At 43.3% G+C, this 27068-nt stretch overlaps 2 protein-coding genes across 5 annotated transcripts; one reads left to right on the plus strand and one right to left on the minus strand.

Annotated features, from left to right (window-relative positions):
* Positions 1-1355: 1355 nt before the first annotated feature.
* On the plus strand, positions 1356-19168 carry immt (inner membrane protein, mitochondrial (mitofilin)). Of its 4 annotated transcripts, none has more exons than XM_020502120.2 (14): positions 1356-1801; positions 2662-2735; positions 3000-3186; positions 3370-3514; positions 4559-4681; positions 6639-6752; positions 7030-7163; positions 9349-9452; positions 15328-15463; positions 16585-16714; positions 17023-17243; positions 17420-17551; positions 17791-17920; positions 17995-19168. In XM_020502120.2, the coding sequence occupies exons 1-14, from the start codon at positions 1760-1762 to the stop codon at positions 18600-18602; spliced, it is 2280 nt and encodes a 759-aa protein (XP_020357709.1). In that variant the 5' UTR covers positions 1356-1759; the 3' UTR covers positions 18603-19168. The 4 variants fall into 4 exon arrangements, with proteins under 4 accessions (XP_020357709.1, XP_020357708.1, XP_020357710.1 ...); XM_020502119.2 differs by having other exon boundaries at positions 1457-1801; positions 17020-17243; XM_020502121.2 differs by lacking the exon at positions 4559-4681 and having other exon boundaries at positions 1461-1801; positions 17020-17243.
* ptcd3 (pentatricopeptide repeat domain 3) lies at positions 19166-27059 on the minus strand. Its single transcript, XM_020502122.2, has 24 exons — positions 26940-27059; positions 26667-26719; positions 26504-26543; positions 26369-26414; positions 26209-26277; positions 26008-26112; positions 25795-25918; positions 25565-25668; positions 24943-25022; positions 24756-24843; positions 24605-24665; positions 24324-24406; positions 24059-24203; positions 23903-23953; positions 21765-21854; positions 21617-21645; positions 21421-21527; positions 21219-21297; positions 21035-21125; positions 20184-20269; positions 19928-20076; positions 19793-19834; positions 19547-19705; positions 19166-19461 (listed from the first exon to the last, which is right to left on the minus strand). The coding sequence occupies exons 1-24, from the start codon at positions 27026-27028 to the stop codon at positions 19416-19418; spliced, it is 2016 nt and encodes a 671-aa protein (XP_020357711.1). The 5' UTR covers positions 27029-27059; the 3' UTR covers positions 19166-19415.
* Positions 27060-27068: the final 9 nt, after the last annotated feature.

Consider the following 27068-nt stretch of genomic DNA (forward strand, 5'->3'; position numbering starts at 1 on the left):
CCCCCCCCCCTTCTAATTTCCTTAATTTTGTGGCTAGAATCAAATACTTTCTGTGGCACACAATACTGGTCAACAAGAGCTACCAAAATGATATGAAGTGTGCCAGGCCTTGCATTCCCAAGATAGAAAGGGGTAGGGGAGGATTTCGGCAGGCAAGAAAATGGCCTTGCCGAAATCTCCCTCCCTCTTCTAAATTCCTTAATTTTATCACGAGTCAAGTACTTTCTATAGAACAAACTTCACGTAGGCAACCGAAATTAATAATTAATGTATGTGTGTTATATTAAACTTATAGGAGGGAGTGAAATGTAGTCAAGCAATACACATTTCAGAACAACTACTAGTCGAATAAGACATGGGAGAGATGAATTTTGGCAAAGATATTTATTTATAGATTAATACACTTTAAACAAATCGAAAAATGCAGACATTACTAACTAGTGTCTCCCCCTCGATCAAACAGACAAACAAAAATAAAATGAAACACAGCCTAACGGAATCATTGACAGCTGCCTTGAAAAAAATGCTTTCTGCTAACAAGATCAGTGAAATGTAGTCTAAACTGTCAACGGAGTGAAGAGTAGGGGGGAGATTTTTCGTGCCACGTGCGATCAAATAAGTATGGCATTCGACACTCATATGCCTCCATATAACGAAATTGCTTATCTCACCAGGACATTTTGGCGGAGTAATGCTGCAATCAAGACAACTTCGAATTCGGAGAAAAAAAATAAACTCATGACGTCAGTGATCTTCAGGTCTGGAAAGATGCCTGAGTTTCCGATTTGGAATTGCGGTTGATGACCGTTCAAACGATTTTCCCAGTCAGAGCTTGTTTTTTCCGAGTTCCCAGATTTCTTGAACGCACTGAAGTCGGAAGTTAGAGATTTCCGAGTTCCCAGTGTTTTTGAACGTGACATTCCTCTGCCAAAGATAATTTGTTGCAATGTCACTAGTTCTGTTTTTCAGGTATGATAGGGATGTTTTTATAAATATTAAACTTTATTTAACTAGGCGACTTGCGAAGTATTATTATTTTTACAATAATGACCTACCCCGGCCAAACCCCTCATACCCTGACCGCGTTGGGTCCTGACCGCGTGACACCTCTAGCTCTGCGATGTAGTTCCTTAGACCGCTGCACCACTCGGGAGCCCGAAATGTTGATAGCTTTTGCAACACCATAGATTTTTGTGGCAAAGGGCTCATTATGAACGCGTCATACATTGTTTTATATGCCTTTGCAATCAAAAAAAAGAAAGGGAAATATTTGTTCCAATGGTAACCAAAAATATGATGCATATATATTGATGTGTTCTTCAGCTATAAACGAAAGAGCTATGAACCCGTGACGTAATGCTTTCTTTTCGCAGTTGGGCGTACTCGTAGAGAATAATAGATGCCTCTAGTGGCCAAAAGGCCATTTTAGCATGAGCAACGCCATTGAGGGCTTCCAAACAAGCTTCCGCCATTTTACAGGAGTCAGAGTAGTCAACTGGGTGGGGATTCCTATTGAAGTTAACCTCAATGGTGCAATCACGTACGCCATAATGACACAGATATAAAAATTGGGCCTCTATCTAGCTCTATGTCCGTACCCATTGCGCATGCGCACCCCTTCGACTGTGTGTCACCCTCGGCGAAACGGTGTTTGGAAGTATCTCGTGTGTTTTAATGCTTGAGATTGACAGTTTTTATCATGCTTTGCTGAATTGAAACAGTTTGTCATAAATAACGAAGAAAGGGAGTACCAACAACAATGCTGCGTGTCTGCTTGAAAGGGGCAAATTCTGCAGCGCGGGTAAGTATCACTGTTCTAAATGGAACATCTAGCTAGCTAGCCTGCTAGCTATGCTAGCCGAGCGGTCATTCAGTGACCCAGAGACAGGGCCTACACCACTGTGCTTGTTGTTGGGAGAAATAAACAGTTTACGTCTTCAGACATGTTTTACGACCTCTCCTCACAACATATAGTGTACGGAAAGGTGGGAATTCAATGCCATAACATAAAGTGTCATGTTAAATGCCTTCATTGAAAGAAAGCTGCGCTAAACTTAGGCTACTGAACGTAACTTGACGCAAGTCTTGTAATTGAATGCAAATCACGTAATTACGTAGTGGAAAGAGGCGTATTTCTATTGATTGACTGCACTGCCTTCCGAATAAAAAAGACTCGAGAGTGACACGAGCGCGCACCAATGCACACCGTAGAATTGGAGGCGGGGCTCGGTGGTTGTATTATCCATTTTTGTATTAATGTTGTGGACATGTGTGATAACGCAAATGTTGTAGTCAAGTTGTTTTGCTACACGTTCAAGTATCTAATGTGTAGGGGAAATGCGGTCTCTGCTACTGTTTCCTAGCACAATCCGTTTCATTTTCAACTAGCTACTTGAAAAAGAAAGGACAAATGCACATTCATATCAAGGGGACATGACCTTGGCAAATTCTTAGTTCATAGAATGACCTGAAGAAAGTAGCTTTTGTTTGTGTTTCCATTGCACACATGTAATAACTGATTAATGAGCTTTTCTTGTCAGCTATCCTATTCCAATGAATTTTAATAGAACAAGTGCTTGTGTATTTTGTATAGGTCCCATAATAGACATGTGGTGCTCCTGTGGATAGTGCATGTGTATGCTGATCTTCTCCTTTCCATAGAAATGCCTGTGTGGGAATGGTGTCCCCCTTCACCCCCTCCAGCAATGTCGTAGCTACACTTCAGGAGGCTCAGGGTAGGTGACTTGCCTCCTGCTGAGTTACTTAAGTGGCCAAATGCTGCATTGAGCTGTTTATGTTAATTGATAGAGCAGCTACCTTACTGTCCTTGACCCTTGCTTGTAAATAAATCAAAGAGATGAAGGAGCAAGTAACCCTAAAGCTGCACACAAGCACTAAAGCCATTATCAATGTGATATTCCCTTTTATCATTCTGAATGGCAGCTGCTTTGTTTGCTTTCTTGTGTGTTTGAATATCTTACATCTGACTGTACTTGCAGGTCTTCTGCAGGCAAGATTGTAGCTGCCAGTGTCCTCACTATGGGTGGAGGAGTTGGTGGAACAATTCTATATGCCAATTGGGATCCCAAATTCAGGGCCAATGTTGAGAAATCCATACCATATTCAGATCAAGTGTTTGGACTGGCTCTCGGCCCAGCAGCACCTCCACCTGTTATAAATAAACCAGTAAGTCAAACAACCGGTGTTCTAGAGCACATTTTGAGGAGTCATAGTTTGTCATTCGTGTCATTAAACTTGACTAAGTTTGTTGTCAAACACAAGCTAGCTCATCTAACAAAAGAACCACGTACAGATGTTCACATTCAATTCAATCTTCCCTGACACTATTATTCTATTACTGTCCTGAAGAGGAAGGTTGAACCTGTTCAGATTTCCTCCATGTCTGAAGTGTGGAAAGACTCGAAGCAGCCAAAGGCCAAAGAGGTTCAGAGGAAAGCAGAGCAGCCAGATGCTGAGGGACCCCCTGCTCCAGCACCTCAGGAGACCCTAGAGGGTGAGTTACAGCTGTGCCTGAGAGAGCTGATGTACTTCATGCTCTCTGAGGTGTTGAGAAAATATTATCTTGTGAGTCAAGTACTAAGAACGTTGGCACACCATTGTTTTTAAGACTATTCAATTAAGAGGGATCAGGTGCTTAATGGGAATATCATCCATTAGATGTTGCATGCTTCTGGAATCAAAATTTTCACAACAAACCCATGTCTTCTCTCTGTTGTTGAACTGAAATGATCTGCTGAAATTGTGTTGTGTACTTGGGATGGTTTACTTCATTGTTCTTACAAATACAAATGGACTTGAACTGTTAAGTTTTCTTGCTATCAATCGATGCATGATTACACTTTTCAGGTTAGCAAAGAGTCATCCTCTAAATCACTGAACAGTGCATAATCGCATGGTATTTTATGCCTTTAGATCTATTTATGTGATTATATAATCTTAGTTTTCCCCTCAAATGGGTATCTTCTTGGAGAGAAAGTCCTTCATTTACTCATGATTTTCTTTCTTAGCTAATTGTTCAATATCTTGACATGTGGCAAGTTTCCTAATTAGCTGATGGCTTTACCAAGGTGGTCATTAGACCTCTGCAGAACTTTCAATGTTATTTAGCTAGGTTAACTATTTTTCATTTAAGGGCCTTGAGTCTGTCTGTGGTGTTGATAAAATTGGGATCCCATCAAACCAGTGAAGGACGTGACTGTTGATAGGAACTGAGTATTTCATCTCAACTTAATGAGTCTTCAGTACTGAAGTAGAGGAATGTGATGCAGGTCACATGTCTGCTGTGGGTTTTGAGAAGACCGGTTGACGATCAGGTGACCGATCTTTATCTGTCAGTGTAAATCACTGGAGTGAGATAATGGGTATCTTGCCTGTGTTACTTTAGAGTTTTGCCTTCTTATCTACAGCTATGCTATGAGTCAGTATTGCTGCTGTGTTCTTGTGTGCCAGTGCAATATGTCCTGTTGGTTACCATAACATGGCCTTGCCAAGAAGACCAGTCAGTCCACTGATGTTGAGCTCCACTGTGTTGTTGCAGAAGCTTCTGCTCAAGTGGCACAAATCCTTTCAGCCATCGGCGAGGTGCCCTCTGTGCCAGCCCCTGGAACCCACGAGGCAGAGGCCGTGCCTCCCCCAGCCGCCCTTAAGGGGGTCCCGGCAGGTCAGAACCGGGTGGATACAGCCTCCCCTGCATGGGTGCATGGCGCTCTCTCTTTCACTAATATAGGGGGTCCTAGGGTGCATGGCTCCATGCTATATGCCTGCTCTTCTCTAATACTTGTTTTTCTTTCCTGTTCATTATTCTCCTGGTGATTTTATTTGCCATCTCACCCTTTCACCTCTGTTTACTGTACACCTCTGCATAAAGACTCTTCATGCTGTCCCCTTCTAGCCCCTAAACTAATCACTACCCCTCACAAAACCCTTAATCCTAGATTGCACTAGCTTGTAATGCATATGATATGTATCTGTATTACTCTGCAATTTTTGTTGTATTTAGAGGTTATATGCTGTGAATGAGGGAGTTGTTCATGTTAGTTGGTATTTTACTATACCTGTTCATGCCATACTACAGCCGTGGCCAAAAGTTTTGAGAATTACACAAACATTAATTTTCACAAAGTCTGCTGCCTCAGTGTCTTTAGATATTTTTGCAGATGTTACTATGGCATACTGAAGTATAATTACAATCATTTCATAAGTGTCAAAGGCTTTTATTGACAATTACATGAAGTTGATGCGAAGAGTCAATATTTGAGGTGTTGACCATTCTTTTTCAAGACCTCTGCAATCCGCCCTGGCATGCTGTCAATTAACTTCTGGGCCACATCCTGACTGATGGCAGCACATTCTTGCATAATCAATGCTTGGAGTTTGTCAGAATTTGTGGGGTTTTGTTTGTCCACCTACCTCTTGAGGATTGACCACAAGTTCTCAATGGGATTAAGGTCTGGGGAGTTTCCTGGCCATGGACCCAAAATATAGATGTTTTGTTCCCCGAGCCACTTAGTTATCACTTTTGCCTTATGGCAAGGTGATCCATCATGCTGGAAAATGCATTGTTCGTCACCAAACTGTTCCTGGATGGTTGGGAGAAGTTGCTCTCGGGGGATGTGTTGGTATCATTCTTTATTCATGGCTGTGTTCTTAGGCAAAATTGTGAGTGAGGCCGCTCCCTTGGCTGAGAAGCAACCCCACACATGAATGCTCTCAGGATGCTTTACTGTTGGCATGACACAGGACTGATGGTAGCGCTAATCTTCTCCGGACAAGCTTTTTTCCGGATGCCCCAAAAAAATCGGAAAGGGGATTCATCAGAGAAAATGACTTAACCTCAGTCCTCAGCAGTCCAATTCCTGTATCTTTTGCAGAATATCAGTCAGTCCCTGATGTTTTTCCTGGAGAGAAGTGGCTTCTTTGCTGCCCATCTTGACACCAGGCCATCCTCTAAAAGTCTTCGCCTCACTGTGCGTGCAGATGCACATGCCTGCTGCCATTCCTGAGCAAGCCTTTAAGTTCTTGATGATCCGATAAATGGTTGATTTAGGTGCAATCTTACTGGCAGCAATATCCTTGCCTGTGAAGCCCTTTTTGTGCAAAGCAATGATGATGGCACGTGTTTCCTTGCAGGTAACCATGGTTGACAGAGGAAGAACAATGATTCCAAGCACCACCCTCCTTTTGAAGCTTTGTCTGTAATTTGAACTCAATCAGCATGACCGAGTGATCTCCAGCCTTGTCCTCATCAACACTCACACCTGTGTTAACGAGAGAATCACTGACATGTCAGCTGGTCCTTGTGGTGTGGCTGAAATGCAGTGGAAATGTTTTTTGGGGATTCAGTTCATTTGCATGGCAAAGAGGGACTTTGCAATTAATCTGATCACTCTTCATAACATTCTGGAGTATATGCAAATTGCTATCATACAAACTGAGGCAGCAGACTTTGAAAATTTAATATTTGTCATTCTCAACTTTTGGCCATGACTGTACAGTGTAATCTGTAGTAGCAGGTAAGCGCTACATGTATGTGTGAATGGAATGTAGGGCATGTGTTTTTGTGGCCATGATTTTGTCTGCAGAGCAAAATGTACTGAGTGTGTTCTGTATCCCCCTAGCGGCAGCCAAATGTACTGAGTGTGAACATGAGCCTGCAGTGAAGGAGCGTCCTGAGGGTGAAGTGGCTGCCCGTCTTGCTGAGCAGGATAAGGCTGAGCAGGACCTCCTGACATGTAGGTGTCTCATCTTTCCCTGTCACCTTTTGCTATGAGTTATGGAGCCTGATACACCGTAACAACATGCATTTACTCTGGCTTAAACATTACGTACAATGAAGACAAATGCAATACATGAGTCAATGAGTACAGTGGACGCATGGTTATTTTCAGCAGATTGCCATTGATGCATGGTCTTGTTACATTATGGAGTGCAGGTTTGACATGGGGATTGCTTATATGGCATCATGATTGACAAACAAGGTAACAAGGCTGTGTGTGTGTACTGTTGCAGCTCTGTCATCCAATCTGGAAGATGCTCTGGGCAGCACAGCCAAGGTGACCCTGCAGGCCATCGGTGCTCAGGAGGCAGCTCTGCAGGCCATTGCCCAGCACACCCGCCAACTGAGGGAGGCCATGGAGGCTGAGGTGAGGAAGGGACATATCTTCAAAAACAACCCAAACTGGCAAGATTTTTCAAAAGATTTTAGCCTCTTATTACATTCACGTTCTGTTGCGAATGTTTGTTTTGTGACCCTGAAACTGAAGAAGGCCTCAGTGTCTGAGGAGAGGAAGTGACAAGGGTACACATTCTGAAAAAGTGTAACCCAAACTGTTGTGATGCCCTAATTAAATCCAAATCTTTTGTAGATGTTTGTTTTGTTAGCCATCGGAGGCAAGGGAGGGGGCTGAGGTGAGGGGGGTGGACATATTCTCATGTGTGAAAAGGGAGTTCTGCTAGAACTTCAGGTCTAACAGTTATTCATTACATTAAAATAGTGCTGCACGATATAGGCAAAATATCATATTGCAATTATATTTTTTCACATTTTGCAAAACCGATATGAGTTGCAATGTTGCAAAACGCTTGGGTGAACTCTTGGAATATAGTGCTGTTGGACATGACAAAGGGAGAATGCCGCAGGGATGAGTTATTTTCCATCCCAACATGCCTCCCCAGTCTCTATCAGAATGGGGCATTGCACAAACGAGATCCTGCAGTAGATCTGGACCACCACAACTTGCACCTCCTATTTTCAGAGAATAAGATCAAGAGAATAAATCTTTAGGGATCTGCATCCCGTCAACGGGACAGTTGTAAATCATGCAGTGCCTTGTCACGATCGTAGATTTTAGAAAAACAACACATGTCGGTACATATGTCTTATATCGGCTGAAAGCTTAAATTCTTGTTAATATAACTGCACTGACTATTTTACAGTAGCTATCATGGCTATAAAAAAATGACATGTTATTGTTTGAGGAGCGCTAACAACAAAACAATTTTTTCACCGCAATAGGTTTGATAAATTCACCTCTGAAGGTGAAATGTGTACTTCTGAAATCTTGCTCTAATTTATCATCCAAAGGGTCCCAGAGAGAACATGAAGTTTTGTTAGATTAAATCCTTTTTCATATCCTAAAAAGGTCCATATAGCATGCACGATAATTTTTGTATTTCCACTCGTTCAATTTTCTAAGAAAGGAATCTATAAAAATCTTACCCTAATTGTTGTTTCAACTTTTCACATTTGTATGCATTCCTCAGAGATCCTAGAACGTAACCAGACTTCACTATATCATTAGGGGTGTAGTATATCCTATAGAACACCACATTTGGTCAGAGAGCAACGCTTTCATGGCACGCTGATGACGTGGCCGGTGTTCAATTGAGCGACTAACTTTGTCAAATAGGCACCAATCAAACTAAGCTAGCTAGATAGCCAATGAGTTGGGCTTTACGGGAGTATCCGGAAACCCTGTATCTGTGGCTAAATGTAGCTGCTAACCTTGTGCGACAGTGTGCCTTTTCCTTTTGGACAAGAATTATAAGAATATGAAGAGTTATGAAAACTGGGTGTTTTGCAAATGTTGAACTTAAAATATGGCTACTAATACTGGAAAAGCTAAATCAAAGTCCAAGTATACAGATTTGACGATATTATTGCAGAAAAATGTTATGTGAATGTAAATGTCTCCTTCACGATTTGCCCAGATGTACCTGGGTGACTTCACACTAAATGTCATGTAGTTTGCTCATACTTCAAGTTATCCGTCTGAAACTTTGCACATACACTGCTGCCATCTTGTTGACACCATCAGAATTAGAAGCAGGGTGATGGCTAGGTTTGGGACCTTTCTGTTACATTTCAAAGATGGTGGTAGAAGAAGAAGAGAAATGTTTTTCTTCTACCAGATCTATTGTGTTATATTCTACCTCATTCACATTTCCACAGACTTCAGTGTTTTCTTTCAAATGATACCAAGAATATGCATATCCTTGCATCAAGGGACTGAGCTACAGGCAGTTAGATTTGGGGGTCTCATTTTAGGTGAAAATTTAAAAAAAGGGGGCTACCCCTAAGAACAAACGTTATCGTACAGAACACGTATGTTTGTTTGTTTGAAAGCAGCAGCATTTTTTTTACGCTCTGCATCATGTTTGGAAAGATATGTAGTGTGTGTGCATGCAGAGTGAATATTGCAGCCTTTTGCAATATGTCTATTTCTATATAATGTACCTGATATGGATGTGCATAAATGTGATTTTAATAATTAAACATTTGTATTGTGAATCATTCATGATGTGAATTTAAAAAAAAAAAATGTTTAGGCACCCCCTGATAAGAAGTCTACCCAGTGGAGAGTCCTGGAAGATGCACTGAGTGAACGCAGCCGATCAGTAGACGAGGCTGGAGCAGCCGTCCTCAAGGCCAAGTAAGAGCCGCTTGATAATTTATTAACATTATGTTGTGGTCACTAGTATACACTACTTTATTTTGTTTCAGCCGATTTGATAATAGATTTGGTGATATTAAAGTTTGAAGTGGTGTATTTACTATTTTATGCTCACTAAAATGAACTTCTAGTTAAAAAAACAAGAGATGTATCTCAATAATGGTTGTTGATGCCGAAAAGGCTTTCAACCGGCTTTAATGGATTTTCCTATTCAAAACTTTGGAAGCTTTCAACTTTCCAGCTGAAATGAATTGTATAAAAATATATAACTGTCCTAAAGAAAAAATATATACACACATGATGCATTTTCTGATGAAATTGCTTTAGGAATGGGCACAAGAAAGAATGTCCCCTCTCCCCCTTCTTGGCAATTGAACCGCTTGCAGAAATAATTAGACCGGACCAAACGTAACAGGTATTGGTAAATGTAAACTAAATGTATTTGCAGATCTCCTGCTGTACCTGACCAATATTGAAAACTCAATGCCCCCTAAAAATATTTTCAGGATAACCTAAAATCTCAGGATAAAACATGCATGTGGAAAAAATGAAATGATGGCAATAAGAAAAAGCATAACTCATGATCTACAGTGGACCACAAAAAAATTTAAGAGTTGCACCCGCATGGTTTAAATGAATCTAGGTTTTGTAAATCTAGGTTTATTAATCAGATGTGTTGCACCACTTAGATTTACTTATCCAGATTAAACATTACAATGACTCCGTAATCCATGCCTTCTGGGAATGCTATAAAGTCCTTAAGTTATGGGCGGAGTTAGAAAGTTTGATGTCAAAAGTGTTGCTATGTAAATGTATTTTAATCCACATATTTCAAATCAAATTGTATTTGTCACATGTGCCGAATACAACAGATGTAGACCTTAGTGTAATGCTTACTTACAAGCCCCTAACCAACAATGCTTTACCACTTTTTTTCCTGAACTTATTAAGTAGAGAATAAAAGTAACAAATATTTAAACAGCAGCAGTAAAATAACAAGCGAGGCTAAACACAAGGGGTATGGAGTCTGTGCTGGGGTACCGGTATACAGTGGGGGAAAAAAGTATTTAGTCAGCCACCAATTGTGCAAGTTCTGCCACTTAAAAAGATGATGAGAGAGGCCTGTAATTTTCATCATAGGTACACTATGACAGACCAAATGAGGGGGAAAAAAATCCAGAAAATCACATTGTAGGATTTTTTTTAAAGAATTTATTTGCAAAATGTGGATATAAGATAAGAGCAACGTCAATTTACCAACATTATGACCAGGAATACAACTTTCCCGAAGCGGATCCTCTTTGTACCACCACCCAGGACAATGGATCTAATTCCAGAAGCCGACACAAAACAACGGCGCCGCAGACGGCGTGGTCTCCTGGTCAGGCGCCGTAGACGTGCACATCGCCCACCTCTCCCGAGTGTACTACTCGCCAATGTCCTATCTCTTGACAACAAGGTAGATTAAATTGGAGCAAGGGTTGCCTTCCAGAGAGACATCAGATTGTAACATTCTCTGTTTCACGGAAACATGGCTCTCTTGGGATATGTTGTCGGAATAGGTTCAGCCACCGGGCTTCACCATGAATCGCGCAGACAGAGATAAACACCTCTCTGTGAGGAGGCAGGGCGGGGGTGTATGATTAATGGTGTAATCATAACATACAGGAACTGAAGTCCTCACCCGACCTGGAATTCCTTACAATCAAATCCTGGCCATTTTACCAACCAAGAATTCTTGTTAGTTATAGTCACAGCTGTGTACATTCCCCCTCAAGCAGATACCAAGATGGTCCTCAAGGAACTTCACTTGACTCTATGTAAGCTGGAAACCATATATCCTGAGGATGCATTTATTGTAGCTGGGGATTTTAACAAAGCAAATGTGAGAACAAGGCTACCTAAATTCTATCAGCATATTAATTTCACTACGCAAAGGGGTAATGCACTCGATTACTGCTACTCAAGCTTCCGCGATGCATACAAGGCCATCCCTTCGGCAATTCCGACCACGACTCCATCTTGCTCCTACCGTCTTGTAGGCAGAAACTCAAACAGGATGTACCCGTGACTCGAACCATTCTACGTCTGACCAATCAGAATCCACACTTCAAGATTGTTTTGATGACGCGAAATGGAATATGTTCCGTTCAGCCTCGGAGAACATCATCGACCTATATGCTGACTCTGTGAGTGAGATTATATAGAAGTGCATTGGAGACAATGTACCGACTGTGACTATTAAAACCTACCCTATCCAGAAACCGTGGATGGATGGCGGCATTCGCGCAAAGCACAAACTGCATTTAACCATGGAAAGAGGTCTGGGCTGAATATAAAGTGTATTTATGCCCTCCGCGGCAATCAAACAAGCGAAATGCCAGTACAGGGACAACGTGGAATCGCAATTCAACGGCTTCAACACGAGTCGCATGTAGCATGGTCTACAGGAAATCAGACTACAAAAAGAAAACCAGCCACGTCATGGACACTGACGTCACGCTTCCGAACAAACTAAACACCTTCTTTGCCCACTGAGGATAATACAGTACCACCGTCACGGTCCACTAACAAGGACTGCGACACCACCATCTCCTTCTCCGTGACCGACGTGAGTAAAATATTTGAAACATTAACCCTCACAAGGCTGCTGGCCCAGACGGCATCCCTAGCCGCGTCCTCAGAGCATGCGCAGACCAGCTGGCTGGTGTGTTTACGGACATATTCAATCGCTCCCTGTCCCTACATGCTTCAAGAGGGTGAAGATAACTGAACTAAATGACTACCGCCCTGTAGCACTCACTTCTGTCATCATGAAGTGCTTTGAGAGACTAGTCAAGGATCATATCACCTCCACCTTACCGGCCACCCTAGATCCACTTCAGTTTGCATACCGCCCCAAAAGGTTCACAGGCGACGCAATTGCCATCACACTGCCCAATCTCATCTGGACAAAAGGAATACTTATGTAAGAATGCTGTTCGACTACAGCTCAGCATTCAACACCATAGTACCCTCCAAGCTCATCATCAAGCTGGAGGCCCTGGGTCTCAACTAGAGTTTGGCCGATTTAATTAGGGCCGATTTCAAGTTTTCATAACAATCAGTAATTTTGCCTTTCCCTTTTCAAACACCTTTTTTTAAAAACATCTTTATTTAATTTGGCAAGTCAGTTAACACATTCTTATTTTCAATGACTGCCTATGAACGGTGGGTTAACTGCCTTGTTCAGGGGCAGAACGACAGATTTTTACCTTGTCAGCCCAGGGATTCAATCTCGCAACCTTAGGGTTAACTAATCCAACGCTCTAACCACCTGCCTCACTTAATCAATCATAATCACTAGTTATAACTACACATGGTTGATATTACTAGTTAATCTAGCGTGTCCTGCGTTGCATATAGTCAATGCAGTGCGCATTCGCGAGAAAGGACTCGTTGCTCCAACGTGTACCTAACCATAAACACCCAATGCCTTTCTTAAAATCAATACACAAGTATATATTTTTAAACCTACATATTTAGCTAAAAGAAATCCAGGGTAGCAGGCAATATTAACCAGGTGAAATTGTCACTTCTCTTTCGTTCATTGCACGCAGAGTCGGGGTATTTGCAACAGTTTGGGCAGCCTGGCTCATTGCGAACTAATTTGCCAGAATTGTATGTAATTACGACATAACATTGAAGGTTGTGCAATGTAACAGGAATATTTAGACTGATGGATGACACCCATTAGATAAAGTACGGAACGGTTCCGTATTTCACTGAAAGAATAAAAGTCTTGTTTTCGAGATGATAGTTTCCAGATCTGACCATATTAATGACCTAAGGCTTGCATTTCTGTGTGTTATAATTAAGTCTATGATTTGATAGAGCAGTCTGACTGAGCGATGGTAGGCACCAGCAGGCTCATAAGCATTCATTCAAATGGCACTTTCATGCGTTTTGCCAGCAGCTCTGCTGTTTGACTTCAAGCCTATCAACTCCCGAGATTAAGCTGGTGTAACGATGTGATGTGAAATGGCTAGCTAGTTAGCGGGGTGCGCCCTAATAGCGTTTCAAACGTCACTCGCTCTGAGACTTGGAGTAGTTGTTCCCCTTGCTCTGCAAGGGCCACGGCTTTTGTGGAGCGATGGGTAATGCTGCTTCGAGGGTGGCTGTTGTCTGTGTGCCTGGTTCGAGCCCAGGTAAGGGGCGAGGAGAGGTACGGAAGCTATACTGTTACACTGTCAATACTATAGTGCCTATAAGAACATCCAATAGTCAAAGGTATATGAAATACAAATGATATAGAGAGAAATAGTCCTATAATTCCTATAATAACTACAACCTAAAACTTCTTACCTGGGAAGACTCATGTTAAAAGGAACCACCAGCTTTCATATTCTGAGCAAGGAACTTAAACGTTAGCTTTCTTACATGGCACATATTGCACTTTTTACTTCTCCAACACTTTGCTTTATTTAAACCAAATTGGACATGTTTCATTATTTATTTGAGGCTAAATTGATTTTATTGATGTATTATATTAAGTTAAAATAAGTGTTAATTCAGTATTATTGTCATTATTACAAATCCATTTTCAAAATCGGCCGATTTTAATCGGTATCGGCTTTTTTTGTCCTCCAATAATCGGTATCGGCGTTGAAAAATCATAATCGGTCGACCTCTAGTCTCAACCCCGCTCTGTGCAACTGGGTCCTGGTCTGGCGGGCCGCCCCCAGTGGTGACGGTAGGAAACAACACCTCCACTTTGCTAACCCTCAACTCTGGGGCCCCACAAGGGTGTGTACTCAGTCCCCTCCTGTACTTCCTTTTCACCCACAACTGCGTGGCCATGCACGCCTCCAACTCAATCATCAAGTTTGCAGACTACACAACAGTAGTGGGCTTGATTACCAACTGCAAAGAGAGAGCCTGGTACACCCATCTACTGTCCGGAGAAGTCTGGTCAGAAGTGACCTTCATGGAAGACTTGCGGACAAAAAGCCATACCTCCGATGTGGAAACAAGGCCAAGCAACTCAACTATGCACGAAAACACAGGAACTGGGGTGCAGAAAATTGGCAGCAGGTGCTCTGGACTGATGAGTCAAATATTTGGCTGTAGCAGAAGGCAGTTTGTTTGCCGACGGGCTGGAGAGTGGTACACGAATGAGGGTCTGCCGTCAACAGTGAAGGATGGTGGAGGTTCCTTGCAAGTTTGGGGCTGCATTTCTGAAAATGGAGTTGAAGATTTGGTCAGAATTAATGGTCTCCTCAATGCTGAGAAGTACAGGCAGATACGTATCCATCATGCAATACCATCAGGGAGGCATCTGATTTGCCCCAAATTTATTCTGCAGCATGACAATGACCCCAAACAGTTCTTAATGACTTTCACTGTATCTTCAGTGTAAAGAAGAACAAGGAGTCCTGGAAGTGATGGTATGGCCCCCACAAAGCCCTGATCTCAACATCGAGTCTGTCTGGGATTAGAAGAGAGAGAGAGAAGCACCTGAGGCTGCCAATATGTTTGGGCCAACCTACCTGCTTAGTTTCTTCAAACTGTGCAAGTGTTCCCAGAAGAATTTATGCTGTTTTAAGGCAAAAGGTGGTCACACCAAATAATATTGATTTTGATGTTGATTTTTCTTCTGGTAACTCACTTTGCATTTTGTTAATTGATAAATATAATATATTAACATGTTTATTTTTGAAAGCATTCTTTACACCATTTTCTTTAACACCTGCCTTAAACTTTTGCAGTACTGTATATTATTTTATAAAATTATACAACAGAAAACTAACTTTTAAAGGATCAATGACTCTGTGCTTTGTGCAAGAGGGATTAATTCTGCATCTCTGGTGTTTAGGGCTGAGCTGGACAAGCTGAGAGGAGTGATCGATGGAGCCAAGCACTTAAAGATTGCTGCAGCCCGGCCATCTATCCTGGCTGCAGAGGAGAACCTTCACAGCATGGTGGTAGATCTGGACAGCGTGGTGACCAGGGTAAACTGGCCCTGTTTTACACTGTTAACACATGGGTTGCATTCCAACCTATTTCATATGCTGAAAAAAAGTTAACGCAACATGAAAGTGTTGTTCCCATTTTTTTTCAATAGATCGAATCAAAGATCCCCGAAATGTTCCATAACCACAAAAAGCTTATTTCTCATATTTTGTGTACAAATTAGTTTACATCCCTGTTAGTGAGCATTTCTCCTTTGCCAAGATAATCCATCCACCTGACAGGTGTGGCATATTAATAAGCTAATTAAACAGCATGATCATTACACAGGTGCACCTTGTGCTGGAGACAAGGCCACTCTATGTGCAGTTTTATTGCATAACACAAAGCCGCAAGTTGAGGGAGCGTGCAATTTACATGCTGACTGCAGGAATTTCCACCAGAGCTGTTGCCAGCGAATTGAATGTTACTTTCTCTACCATAAGCCATCACCCAATGTCGTTTTTATAGAATTTGGCAGTACGTCCAGCCGGCCTCACAACTATAGACCAAGTGTAACCACACCAGCCCAGGACCGCCACATCTGGCTTGGTCACCTATGGGATCGTCTGGTGAGGGGGGGGGGGCTGCTAAGGAGTATTTCGCTCTTTCGTAAAGCCCTTTTGTGGGGGAAAAACTCATTCTCAGTGGCTGGGCCTGGCTCCCCAGTGGCTGGGCCTGGCTCCCCAGTGGCTGGGCCTGGCTCCCCAGTGGCTGGGCCTGGCTCCCCAGTGGCTGGGCCTGGCTCCCCAGTGGCTGGGCCTGGCTCCCCAGTGGCTGGGCCTGGCTCCCCAGTGGCTGGGCCTGGCTCCCCAGTGGCTGGGCCTGGCTCCCCAGTGGCTGGGCCTGGCTCCCCAGTGGCTGGGCCTGGCTCCCCAGTGGCTGTCCTTCTATGAGCTGTAACTCAGTAAAATCTTTGAAATTGTTGCGTTTTATCTTTTTGTTGTTGTTGTATATGTATTAGTGCACCACTCGCGTCAAATGTAGTGCACTACATGAAGAATAGGGTGTTATTTTGGACACATGCATGGAATGATCAATACTGTCTCTTACGTCATACTCTGCATACTTGTCTTTCTGGTTAGATGTCTGTTTAACCTATCCTGGTGCATCGTTACTGCAGGTCCAGACAGCCCAGTCTGAGGCTAAGATTGTGTCCCAGTACAGCGAGCTGGTGAACGAGGCCAAGGCCCAGTTCCAGAAGGAGCTGAACAGCATCACTCCAGAGATCCAGGCCAACTGGAAGGGACTCAGTAAGTCAGCTTCACCCCTACATCTTACTCCCATTACCCACCCACATTTTAACAGTTCGGCTTTGCAGTAAGCCTTTGAAAAACTTTGCACAGCATCAATAACATGCTTAGGTTCAGTTAGTCTTTCTGCGACTCTTCTTCTCCTTGTCAACCGTATTGGAGAAGGTTCAAGCCCCCCACCCTTGAGTTTTGAGATGAGAGGATGCAAGGAAAGATAACTGGTTTAGGCCATAGAACCATGGAGAGAGGGGGGCACAGGATAAATCGGCTCTTAAATTCACGGACTGGCCTCGGCCGTCTCCCAGCAGGGAAGCTGACTCAAGATGACCTCAACTCCCTGATTGCTCATGCCCACCGACGCATCGACCAGCTGAACCGGGAGCTGGCTGAGCAGAGGGTGAGGGAGCAGATCCACATCGACTCTGCCCTAGAGCAGCAGAAGCTGGAGGACAAGAAGGCCCTGGAGGTGGCCATCTCCACCGCCTTGGAACACAACCGAGAACAGATGCGTCTGGAGCAGGAGAAGAAGGTGAGCTCAAGGGCTTTTCTTTATTTGTCTAAGGTCTTTGCCTTGTTACAGGGCAGCATTCATCTGTTTTGATGGCTGGACTTTTCCTTTCCTCGCACAGTAGGTTGTAGCAATCTAGCTAAATGTTTGCTGTTGGACACACGAGTAGAATGAGACCAATCTGTGTCCATCACCAGGTAGAGGAGACTCGGGAGGTGATGGAGGCAGAGATGCGGACCCAGCTGCGTAGGCAGGCTGCAGCACACACAGACCACCTGCGTGACGTCCTCAAGGTGCAGGAGCAGGAACTGCGCTCCGAGGCAGAGGAGGCAAGTATATCCATATTAAACATCCCATCTACTGTGACTCATAACCACAGCCTATCAGACATCCTTCATATTGAAATCCAGGAGATAAGTTTAGCCATCCAACAAACCAGTTTATTCATTGTTTTGAGTGCTTGTCACTGCTACAGCTGAACTACTTCCTGTTAATATTTAACAATGCAAACATTAAGAACCCTTAATCATATTTAATGCTGAATGAACATGATTTTAATTGTCTCCAGATCCTGAACAGCTCGTTGATGGAGAAGGAGACAGAGTACCGTCGTCTGACACAGGACCAACTGGACAGCTTCACCCTGGACATGAATGCAGCTTACGCCAGGCTCAAGGGCATGGAGGAGGCCATTGACAGTGAGTGAGACAGACACACGCTTTTGTGGTGGGTTCTGTACGAGATACTAAAGTGTAGTCATGTTACCCTACAGGTCATGTTATAGCAGAGGAGGAGGCCCGTAAGGCCCATCAGCTGTGGCTCTCAGTGGAGGCTCTGAACTACACTCTGAAGACTGCTGCCCTAAACGACCCCACCGAGCCCCTAGAGGGCGCCGTGCAGGCCATCAAGGAGAGCTGTGCCGAGGATGAGTTTGCCCAGGCCCTGGCCACTGCCTTGCCCTCAGAGTCACTCAGCCGCGGCGTCTACAGCGAGGCCTCTCTCCGCGCCCGCTTCTACACCATCCGCCAGCTGGCCCGCCGTGTTGCCCTGATTGACGAGACCCGCAACAGCCTCTACCAGTACTTCCTATCCTACCTGCAGGCCATGCTGCTCTTTGAGAAGGCACAGGAGGCTCCCCCCGCCAAGCTGTCTGCCGAAGATCTCGACACATTCAAGCTGCTCTCCTATGCTGCCTACAGCCTGGAGCATGGAGACCTGGAGTTGGCCGCCAAGCTTGTCAACCAGCTGAAGGGCGAGTCGCGCAGGGTGGCTCAGGACTGGCTCAAAGAGGCCCGGCTCACACTAGAAACGAAACAGGTGGTCAGCCTCCTGTCTGCATACGCCAATGCAGTGGGGTTGGGCACTACCATGGCGCCTTAGCTGAGTCCAGGTCATGGGAGTGGCCCCATCTGCATCAACAGCAAGCTCTGCCCTCTCCATGAGGAGTTAATTTATGAATAGAGGAAATCTGTTTGAAGCACCACTATACCACTGATGGGTGTATCCCAGAAATGTATTAAAACATGCCCTCTCTTTAGAACCTTCCCAAGCATCTACAAGAAAATGACTTACTGAGTAGTACTAATGCGTTTGATGTACCTGTGGTCTCAGCAGGTGTAATGGATGAGATCCCTCACTGGGTATGCTGTTTACATCAGTAGTTCCCAACTCCAGTAACCCCAGACACTCACCTGAAAGCTTGACAAGTTGAATCAGGTGAGTTTGTCTGGGGCTACAACAAAATGTGTACTGTTAAAGGGACTGGAGTTGGGAACCACTGGTTTAGATAGCTGGAACCTTGGTCCTGTAAGATGTCTCTCACTAGCCTCTTTCACCATTTCAGCTCACAATGTGTTTCTTGCTTTGATCATGTTGTGCAGAATCAATTGTCATGCTATTTCCTCCCTGTTAATATTGGATATCAATAAATTGTGGCTGTTGAGTGAGTTGGTACATATTTATTACACATATACACACTTACACACATACACACTTTAGCTAATGGCTTAGCTTCAAAAGCACAGTTTCTGCATTTACAATGAATTAATTGTAGTACTGGTGTTGGCTACAAATGTTACTGTTCAATTCATATTTTGCATTTCAACCTCTAGTGTAGCCATTCAGCATGGTATTGACGTCAGAGGTTTGGCTCAACCTGTAGATTAAGTCCTGGATTCTGTATTAGACTTCACATCACTCGCTGACTTCAGTTGAGACCTCCAGCTCGGACAGAATAGTCCTACATGGGAAAGGGAACAAGGACATAAGACATCTGGTGCCAAAAAGAGTTGCTAACACATGAAAAATAGACTACGTAGTCATACTTCTGTTCTTCAGAGAGCTCAAACGCCTGCAGTACCCTCTCAGCCAGTTTGGGGGTGCTGGGGAGACAGAAGCTAGCTGAAATCTGTACCAGCTCCATGGCGTGCTGAGGGTCGTTGCTGCTCTTGATGCTGGCCAGGAACTCCTCCATCAGCTCCTCACTACAATAGTACAGTTAATAGATGGGTCAGAACTAGGGTGCCTAGATAGTGTTTACATTAAGTGAATACTATGTAAAATAGACTTACGATGGAACTCTGTTTTTGGTCTTGAAGAGCTTCAACATATCCCTAGATTTAAAAGAAGGATTAAAATACTGAATGTTTCATGTCAATTGGCTCCAACTTAAGTACCCTGTGGCTTCTGTGTCCAGGTCTACTCACCATGCCTGCTGCTTCTTCTGGGCTGCCAGTAGGACAGAGGTTATGTTGGTCATGGCAGTGGCTGTCCACTCCAGAGCCATCCTGGCTCCTTGCCCCTGCTCATACAGGCTCTTAACATCCAGCGCACACACTGCAAAAGACTCCTGGATCTGCATGAATCCCAATAGATCAGTCAGAATGTAGAATAGACTACTATTTACAGTAAAAGGTAAATGGTAGTTTATTTTCTAGCTAGGTGTCTCTCTCCATGCCTCACCTCAGGGCTGTGCTTGTCCCTGGCCATGAGTGACAGCAGCTCATCCACTAAATCGGACTTGTTGTCATGCCCCATCCGTCGGATGTCTGGAGGGGAAACCAAAGCAGAGGTTGATTCCAAACTGCTTATGTCAGACAATCCACATGTTGGTTATTGTTTTGTATTTTTCATTCCTCTACTATAAACATGTTTCCATCCACAGTATTTGAGTGAAGTCATATCGTATATTTTTAATCACGACAGCAACAAGTTTCGGCGTAATATAATGAATGCAGACAATTGTGGTCTTTCTCAGTTCAAATTAATTATGCAAGAAATGCCAGTGGAAACAGCTTTGTGCAAATAGAATAACATATCTAAGTAAATTTGGAGGCACACGATGACATGGTGTGTGGTCCTCCCACTACGACTCGAAACCATGCAGTTTTGGGCTACAGATGAAGTAAATTATGAACTTCACAGGGTGGTGAAAGTGCAGTGTGATCTTGATGCTCCTTTCCAAAAAATATCAAGGGTCCTATTCTGGAGACATGATGCTTGACTGCAGTTTGAGAAATGTAAATAATCTCATGTAGACCAGCCTACCCGCACTATCAACGAGCCATTGGGTAGAGTGCATTTGCTATGTAACGCAACAGTGGTGACAAAAGTATTGGTAGAGTTGATCATGCGATTGAAACACGAACTTTTATTCGGTACGTGAAAATGTATATTTTGTTCATTTGGTGGAAACATACCACGGGTGGGAAAATGTTCTTTATGCAGATTCTGGAATATTTGCATGAAAATCTGTTACCAATTGGATGGAAACCTAGTTAATGAATCAGGCAGTACATTTACTTCCAACCCACCTTTCCATATCTGTGGGATCATGTCCAATCTGTTATCAGTGTCCAGTGCCTGGAGCAGATCTCTCATTCCTTGTGGATTGGGGTAATAGAGCTATGGACCAAAAAAGTTCAGAACATTAGTCTTAGAATGCATGTGAGAGTATGAATAAAATGTACATGTCAATGTTGCCATGTCAGTGCTTACAGAAGGAATCAGTTCTTTGTACCACTTCAGCACCACATCTATGTGTTCCATCATGCAGAGCAGGTTGAACATTCTGCCACTGAACAAACAAGAGGTCAGAGGTGACAGTGTATTGGCGCAAAACAACCAGAAATAAGGTGAAGAAATGCTACTCTCCGATGTGGATTTGCAAGCATTTTTTTTTTTTAGAAGGTTTACTCACTAATAGATACTCTGTTGGAAGGAATCTCCCAGCATCCTCCAGTTCTCTCCCACACTGAGCAGGTCATGCACCTTGTACGCTGCCTCAATGTCCTTGGTATCCAGACACTGGGAACAGAGACATCAGGTCTTAAACAGTCACCACAAACATACTGAAATATTCAAAAACATATATAGATGTATTCTAGACTACTTACAATTCTCATGGCACTGGAGAAAAAGTTTACTGGGAGGGAAAATAAAGTCAAAGCTACATTCAAAATGGCATGAATCACTTGGTCAATTAAGTTATTGATATATGGACCTCTACTATCAGCCTTTAAGATCGAAATGCTACAGGCATACCATCATCTGGATCCTGAGCAACGAATGTCCTTCCTGCCACCTCAGTCATCACTTCCTGTAGGATATCAGTCTGCCCTTGGGAAGGAGACGCTAGAAAGGGCCGAGAGAAAAAGATAGTAACAAAAACATGGAACCACTCTCCCCCTAACATACCACCTCAAACCAATCAAGAAACTGTTTAATAGAAATCAAGACAACATATCTACAATACCTACTCATTCAAGGATTTTCTTTATACTATTTCTACATTCTAGAATAATAGTAAAGACATCAAAACTATGAAATAACACATATGGAATCAAGTGTTAAACAAATCAAAATATATTTTATATGAGATTATTCAAAGTAGCCAACCCTTGCCATGATGACAGCTTTGCATCTTGGCATTCTCTCAACCAGCTTCATGAGGTAGTCACCGGGAATGCATTTCAATTAACAGGTGTGCCTTGTTAAAAGTTAATTTGAGGAATTTCTTTCCTTCTTAATGCATTTGAGCCAATCAGTTGTGTTGTGACAAGGTAGGGGTGGTATACAGAAGATAGCCCTACTTGGTCAAATATCAAGTCCATATTATGGCAAGAACAGCTCAAATAAGTCAATCAATATGGACATTTCAAGAACTTTGAAAGTTTCTTCAAGTGCAGTCGCAAAAACCATCAAGCGCTATGACGAAACTGGCTCTCATGAGGACCGCCACAAGAAAAGAAGACCCTGAGTTACCTCTGCTGCAGAGGATAAGTTCATTAGTTTCCAGCCTCAGAAATGGCCAATTAATTGCACCTCTGATTGCAGCTGTGACGACCCTCCCACTCTGTCTGCCGTATTCTGTCTTTGTTCTTGTTTCCTTATTAGGATGCCGGTGGGTGGAGTTGGGAGGGTCGTCAGCTTCATGGGAAACACCTGGGCCATGTGTCTCCCAGGATAAATATACCTCTTCCACATTCATGGAGGAGACTCTCTCCATGCAGACACCTTTGTAGATTGTGTTGGGGTTCTTGGTGGCCTTTTGTTTGTTTGCTTTGGCACCTTTCAACACCCTGCATTATCACATGCATGCATGCAAAACACTCGCATACACTACTGATTACTGATTACACACACCATTGTATATTTTCCTTAGTTACTTTAGTTAATAAATATATATTTTGTTACTCCTTATCTCCACGTTGTCTCCCTTTGTTACGGGCTTTGAGCCGGTTCGTGACACAGCCCAAATAAATGCTTCACAGAGTTCAAGTAACAGACCCATCAACATCAACTGTTCAGGGGAGACTGCGTGAATCAGGCCTTCATGGTCAAATTGCTGCAAAGAAACCACTACTGAAGGACACTTGTAAGAAGAGACTTGCTTGGGCAAAAAAGCATGAGCAATGGACATAAGACTGGTGGAAATCTATAATGTGGTCTGATGAATCCAAATTTGAGATTTTTGGTTCCAACCGCTGTGTCTTTGTGAGACGCAGAGTAGGTGATCGGATGATCTCTGCATGTGTGGTTCCCACCGTGAAGCATTGAGGAAGTGGTGTGATGGTGCTTTGCTGGTGACACTGTCAGTGATTTATTCAGAATTCAAGGCACATTTAACCAGCATAGCTACCCCAGTATTCTGCAGCGATACACCATCCCATCTGGTTTGCACTTAGTGGGACTATCATTTGTTTTTCAACAGGATAATGACTCAAAACACACCTCCAGGCTGTGTAAGGGCTATATGACCAAGAAGGAGACGGATGGAGTGCTGCATCCGATGACCCGGCCTCCACAATCACCTGACGACAACCCAATTGAGATGGTTAGGGATGAGTTGGATCACAGAGAGAAGGAAAAGCAACCAACAAGTGCTCAGCATGTGTGGGAACTCCTTCAAGACTGTTGGAAAAGCATTCCTCATGAAGCTGGTTGAGAGAATGCCAAAAGTGTGCAAAGCTGTCATCAAGGCAAAGGGTGGCTACTTTGAAGAATCTAAAATATGTTTTGATTTGTTTAATACTTTTGTGGTTACGACATGATTCCATATGTGTTATTTCATAGTTGTGATGTCTTCACTATTATTCTACAATGTAGAAAATAGTAAAAATAAAGAAAAACCCTTGAATGAATAGGTGTCCAAACTTTTGACTGGTACTGTAGGTATTCACCTGCTTTGTAGAAAATGCCCAGAACATGGTCAAAAGAAGCCAAACTGGGTGCTAAAAGAAAATAAATCATCTGTTAGGACACTGCTATAAGTCACATATACTGACATTCATTTCCTTCAGGAGTGTTACTGGTCAGTGATGCATTTTCCTACTCACCAATGCCCATAGCCTTCATCTCACTGAGCGTGTGCAGAGACTGAGCCCTGGCTAAGGAGCCACAGCGACGAAGGCCCTTCAGCAATGCATTAAACGTCAGCAGATTGGGCTTCACCTTCTGCTCATTCATCTGATTTAGTAAGTCCTAAGAACCCAGGAAGGAGAAGAAAAAAAAGGAGAAAGATATGAGATTGACATATAAACAGGGCAGTCCTTAGACAACAGGAAAAGGTTCAACAGTGTAAGTTGCTTCCTATACACTTACAACAATCAGGTCCCATTTCTCAGTGTACCTCTCCCGGACTTCTGGTGCCGCAGAGATCAGAGCATTGAAGGTGTGGACATCCGCTGGAGGTGGTAACGACAAGAAATGTTCCAATTCACACGCCAAGTATTATCATCAGTAATCAGAATTGTAAATATGAGAGCGAGAGAATATATATATATATATATATATATATATATATAGTAGGAAGATAAATTCAGTTGTTCGCATGGACAATAAAGTTGTATTGTTTGGCATGTTGTCTTTGTAAATATACTCACCAGTCAGTCTGTTGTTCAGCATGTCTGTGTATGTATTAAAAGCCTTCACATGAGCTCCATACTGGGGATTTAATACACACATGTAATCAGAAACACCTTAGAAACAAACCGACTGTACAGAAAACATTGTCCAATTCAACATCTAACGCACCTTCACCATGCCTCTGATCAAAGCAGAGTATGCTCGTGTGTCACGTTCTGGAAGAAGGTTAAAGATCCTCTCTGCATTGTTGTTCTCCCTGCATGACGGGGTGATACATTTATAGGATAGTGCATGTCATTAAAGGCATTACTTGCAACGTTTTCTCTCTAAACGTAACGCCACTCAAACAACTCACCTCCAAACTATCCTCACTAAGTCGGAGGCTCTCCGCAGCCTCCCTTTCCTCCTCCTGCCCTCCTCCTGCACCTCCTGAGCCTGAGGGAAAACCAACAGAGGTCCAGAGGTAAACAACACTGAGCTGTGACAGAAGAACTAGCTATAAAGTATAAACAACGGTGCCTCCCGAGTGGCACAGTGGTCTAAGGCAATGCCACTAGAGATTCTGGGTTCGAGTCCAGGCTCTGTCGCAGCCGGCTGCGACCGGGAGACCAATGGGGCGGTGCACGATTGGCCCAGAGTCGTCCGGGTTAGGCCGGCAGGGATGTCCTTGTCCCATCCAGCACTAGCAACTCCTGTGGCAAACCGGGCGCAGTGCATACTGACACGGTCGCCAGGTTTTTACTTTGACACATTGGTGCGGCTGGCTTCCGGGTTAAGTGGGCATTGTTTCAAGAAGCAGTGCGGCTTGGTTGGGTTTTGTTTTGGAGGACGCACGGCTCTCGACCTTCGCCTCCGCCGAGTCCGTACGGGAGTTGCAGCGACGAGACAAGACTAACTACCAATTGGATACCACGAAATTGTGGAGAAAAAAAAAAAAAAAGTATAAACAAGTAGAGGCCACATAAATAATGTCCTACCACATCTTCTGCCTCTGGCTTGTCATCTTGCACAGGGTCACGATCTCCATAGAGACAAATAAGGTCCAGCAGGTCATTAGAAGCATCAGGAGACACGGTGGTGCCTGCATAGAGAGAACGGGCAGACACTTGCCAAACAAACATTTCTAATCGCAGCCTTTATACACCCCCAATGTCAATTGTACTCTGTAAATAATACATGACAATTAATAGAAATGTGGGTGACTTACCTGTCTGTAGCAGCTGATCATACATGTCTACTGCAGCCTTCACCTTCCTCAGCATGATGCGCTCCAGCAGCGCTGCCTCACTCACTTCCTCAATACACAGCTCCATGGTCTCTGGCATTAAGCACTATAGGACAGACACACACCAGTCTCAATTACCTATCTATCATCGTGCAGCTTTCCCAATTCAAAATAACACACTAGAATCAAACTTACTGGAATATGTGGTTCAGCAAAGTCTTTCTGGAAGAACTTAGGGTTTTTGTTGACAATATGGTTAGCTGCCATTCTGCCAGACTCCTGGGAGAGGGAGTATAATTTCTGTAGAGGACAAAAAAACAGAAGACAAAAAAACATCAGTGCAAACTGGCTAAAAAGCAGCAGCACAGTTCCAAAAAACTCCTGTCCATTACTTACAAACTCTGGAGACGTCCTTGGAGTAAGATAAGGATCATCCTGGAACATGTAATGTGGTGCAGTGGGGTCCTGAAAATGATGATTGTGCATTGTTTAGGCTATCATGGCCTACTACTACTTCTGTCAAAATATACATGGAAATGCAATGCAGACTTCTTACCCTGTTGACGGTGGATGCAAGAGCCTGCAGCACAGCCCATTTGCTCCTGTCAGAGCAAGAATGGTTATTATTCGTCACAATATCAAATTGGTAACTCGGTCTTGAGTGATTTCAAATAAATTGAATACAACATACCACGTTTTCTTTTTGGGAATGACAATTGCCTCTGCAGACTCTGTAATATATTTAGAAAAAGAACGATTCTACAATTAACACCATCTATGAAGTACACTATCCTGGTCTGGCTCTTTGTGCTTGAGATACTTTACTGGGTGCCATTCATTGGATTTAAATGTACCTCTTTCAGTTGATGCATTTTGTTGACAAACGACTACACTCCATCCAAAGTTCCTGAAATTAACGATGCATTAATCAATCATATAATCACATTTAGAATTAGGTTCATGAAAATAGTTCGGTTGTGCATTGACAGCAAGCTAGCAGTTACTTATGTGACCTCATGTCAGTGACAAAGCAAATTATAATGATCTGTCTTGTCAGTCACCGGAACAAACACACAACCAATACATTAACAGCTGTCAATGCAATGCCAGTGTAAAGTAAAACTTGCCTCCGAAAACAGAATTGTTCAAAATTACTTAGAAGAAAGCGACCATTCCTGTAAATGTAATGCCCTACGTGTTTACCGGGGGCCGCCATTTTGGAAACAACCCCGGAGGCTCATGGTAAGGAATTACGA

This window comes from Oncorhynchus kisutch, linkage group LG15 (genome assembly GCF_002021735.2).
Source record: "Oncorhynchus kisutch isolate 150728-3 linkage group LG15, Okis_V2, whole genome shotgun sequence".
NCBI classification, from domain to species: domain Eukaryota; kingdom Metazoa; phylum Chordata; class Actinopteri; order Salmoniformes; family Salmonidae; genus Oncorhynchus; species Oncorhynchus kisutch.

Coding starts and splice junctions, on each gene's coding strand:
- ptcd3 (XM_020502122.2), bottom strand. CDS start 27,028: ATGGCGGCCCCCGGTAAACACGTAGGGCATTACATTTACAGGAATGGT. Junction 24,204..24,323: donor AGAAATGGGACCTGATTGTT/GTAAGTGTATAG, acceptor CTGGGTTCTTAG/GACTTACTAAATCAGATGAA. Junction 20,270..21,034: donor GATCCCACAGATATGGAAAG/GTGGGTTGGAAG, acceptor TTTCCCCTCCAG/ACATCCGACGGATGGGGCAT.
- immt (XM_020502119.2), top strand. CDS start 1,760: ATGCTGCGTGTCTGCTTGAAAGGGGCAAATTCTGCAGCGCGG. Junction 9,453..15,327: donor GCAGCCGTCCTCAAGGCCAA/GTAAGAGCCGCT, acceptor TCTGGTGTTTAG/GGCTGAGCTGGACAAGCTGA. Junction 15,464..16,584: donor TGGACAGCGTGGTGACCAGG/GTAAACTGGCCC, acceptor TCGTTACTGCAG/GTCCAGACAGCCCAGTCTGA.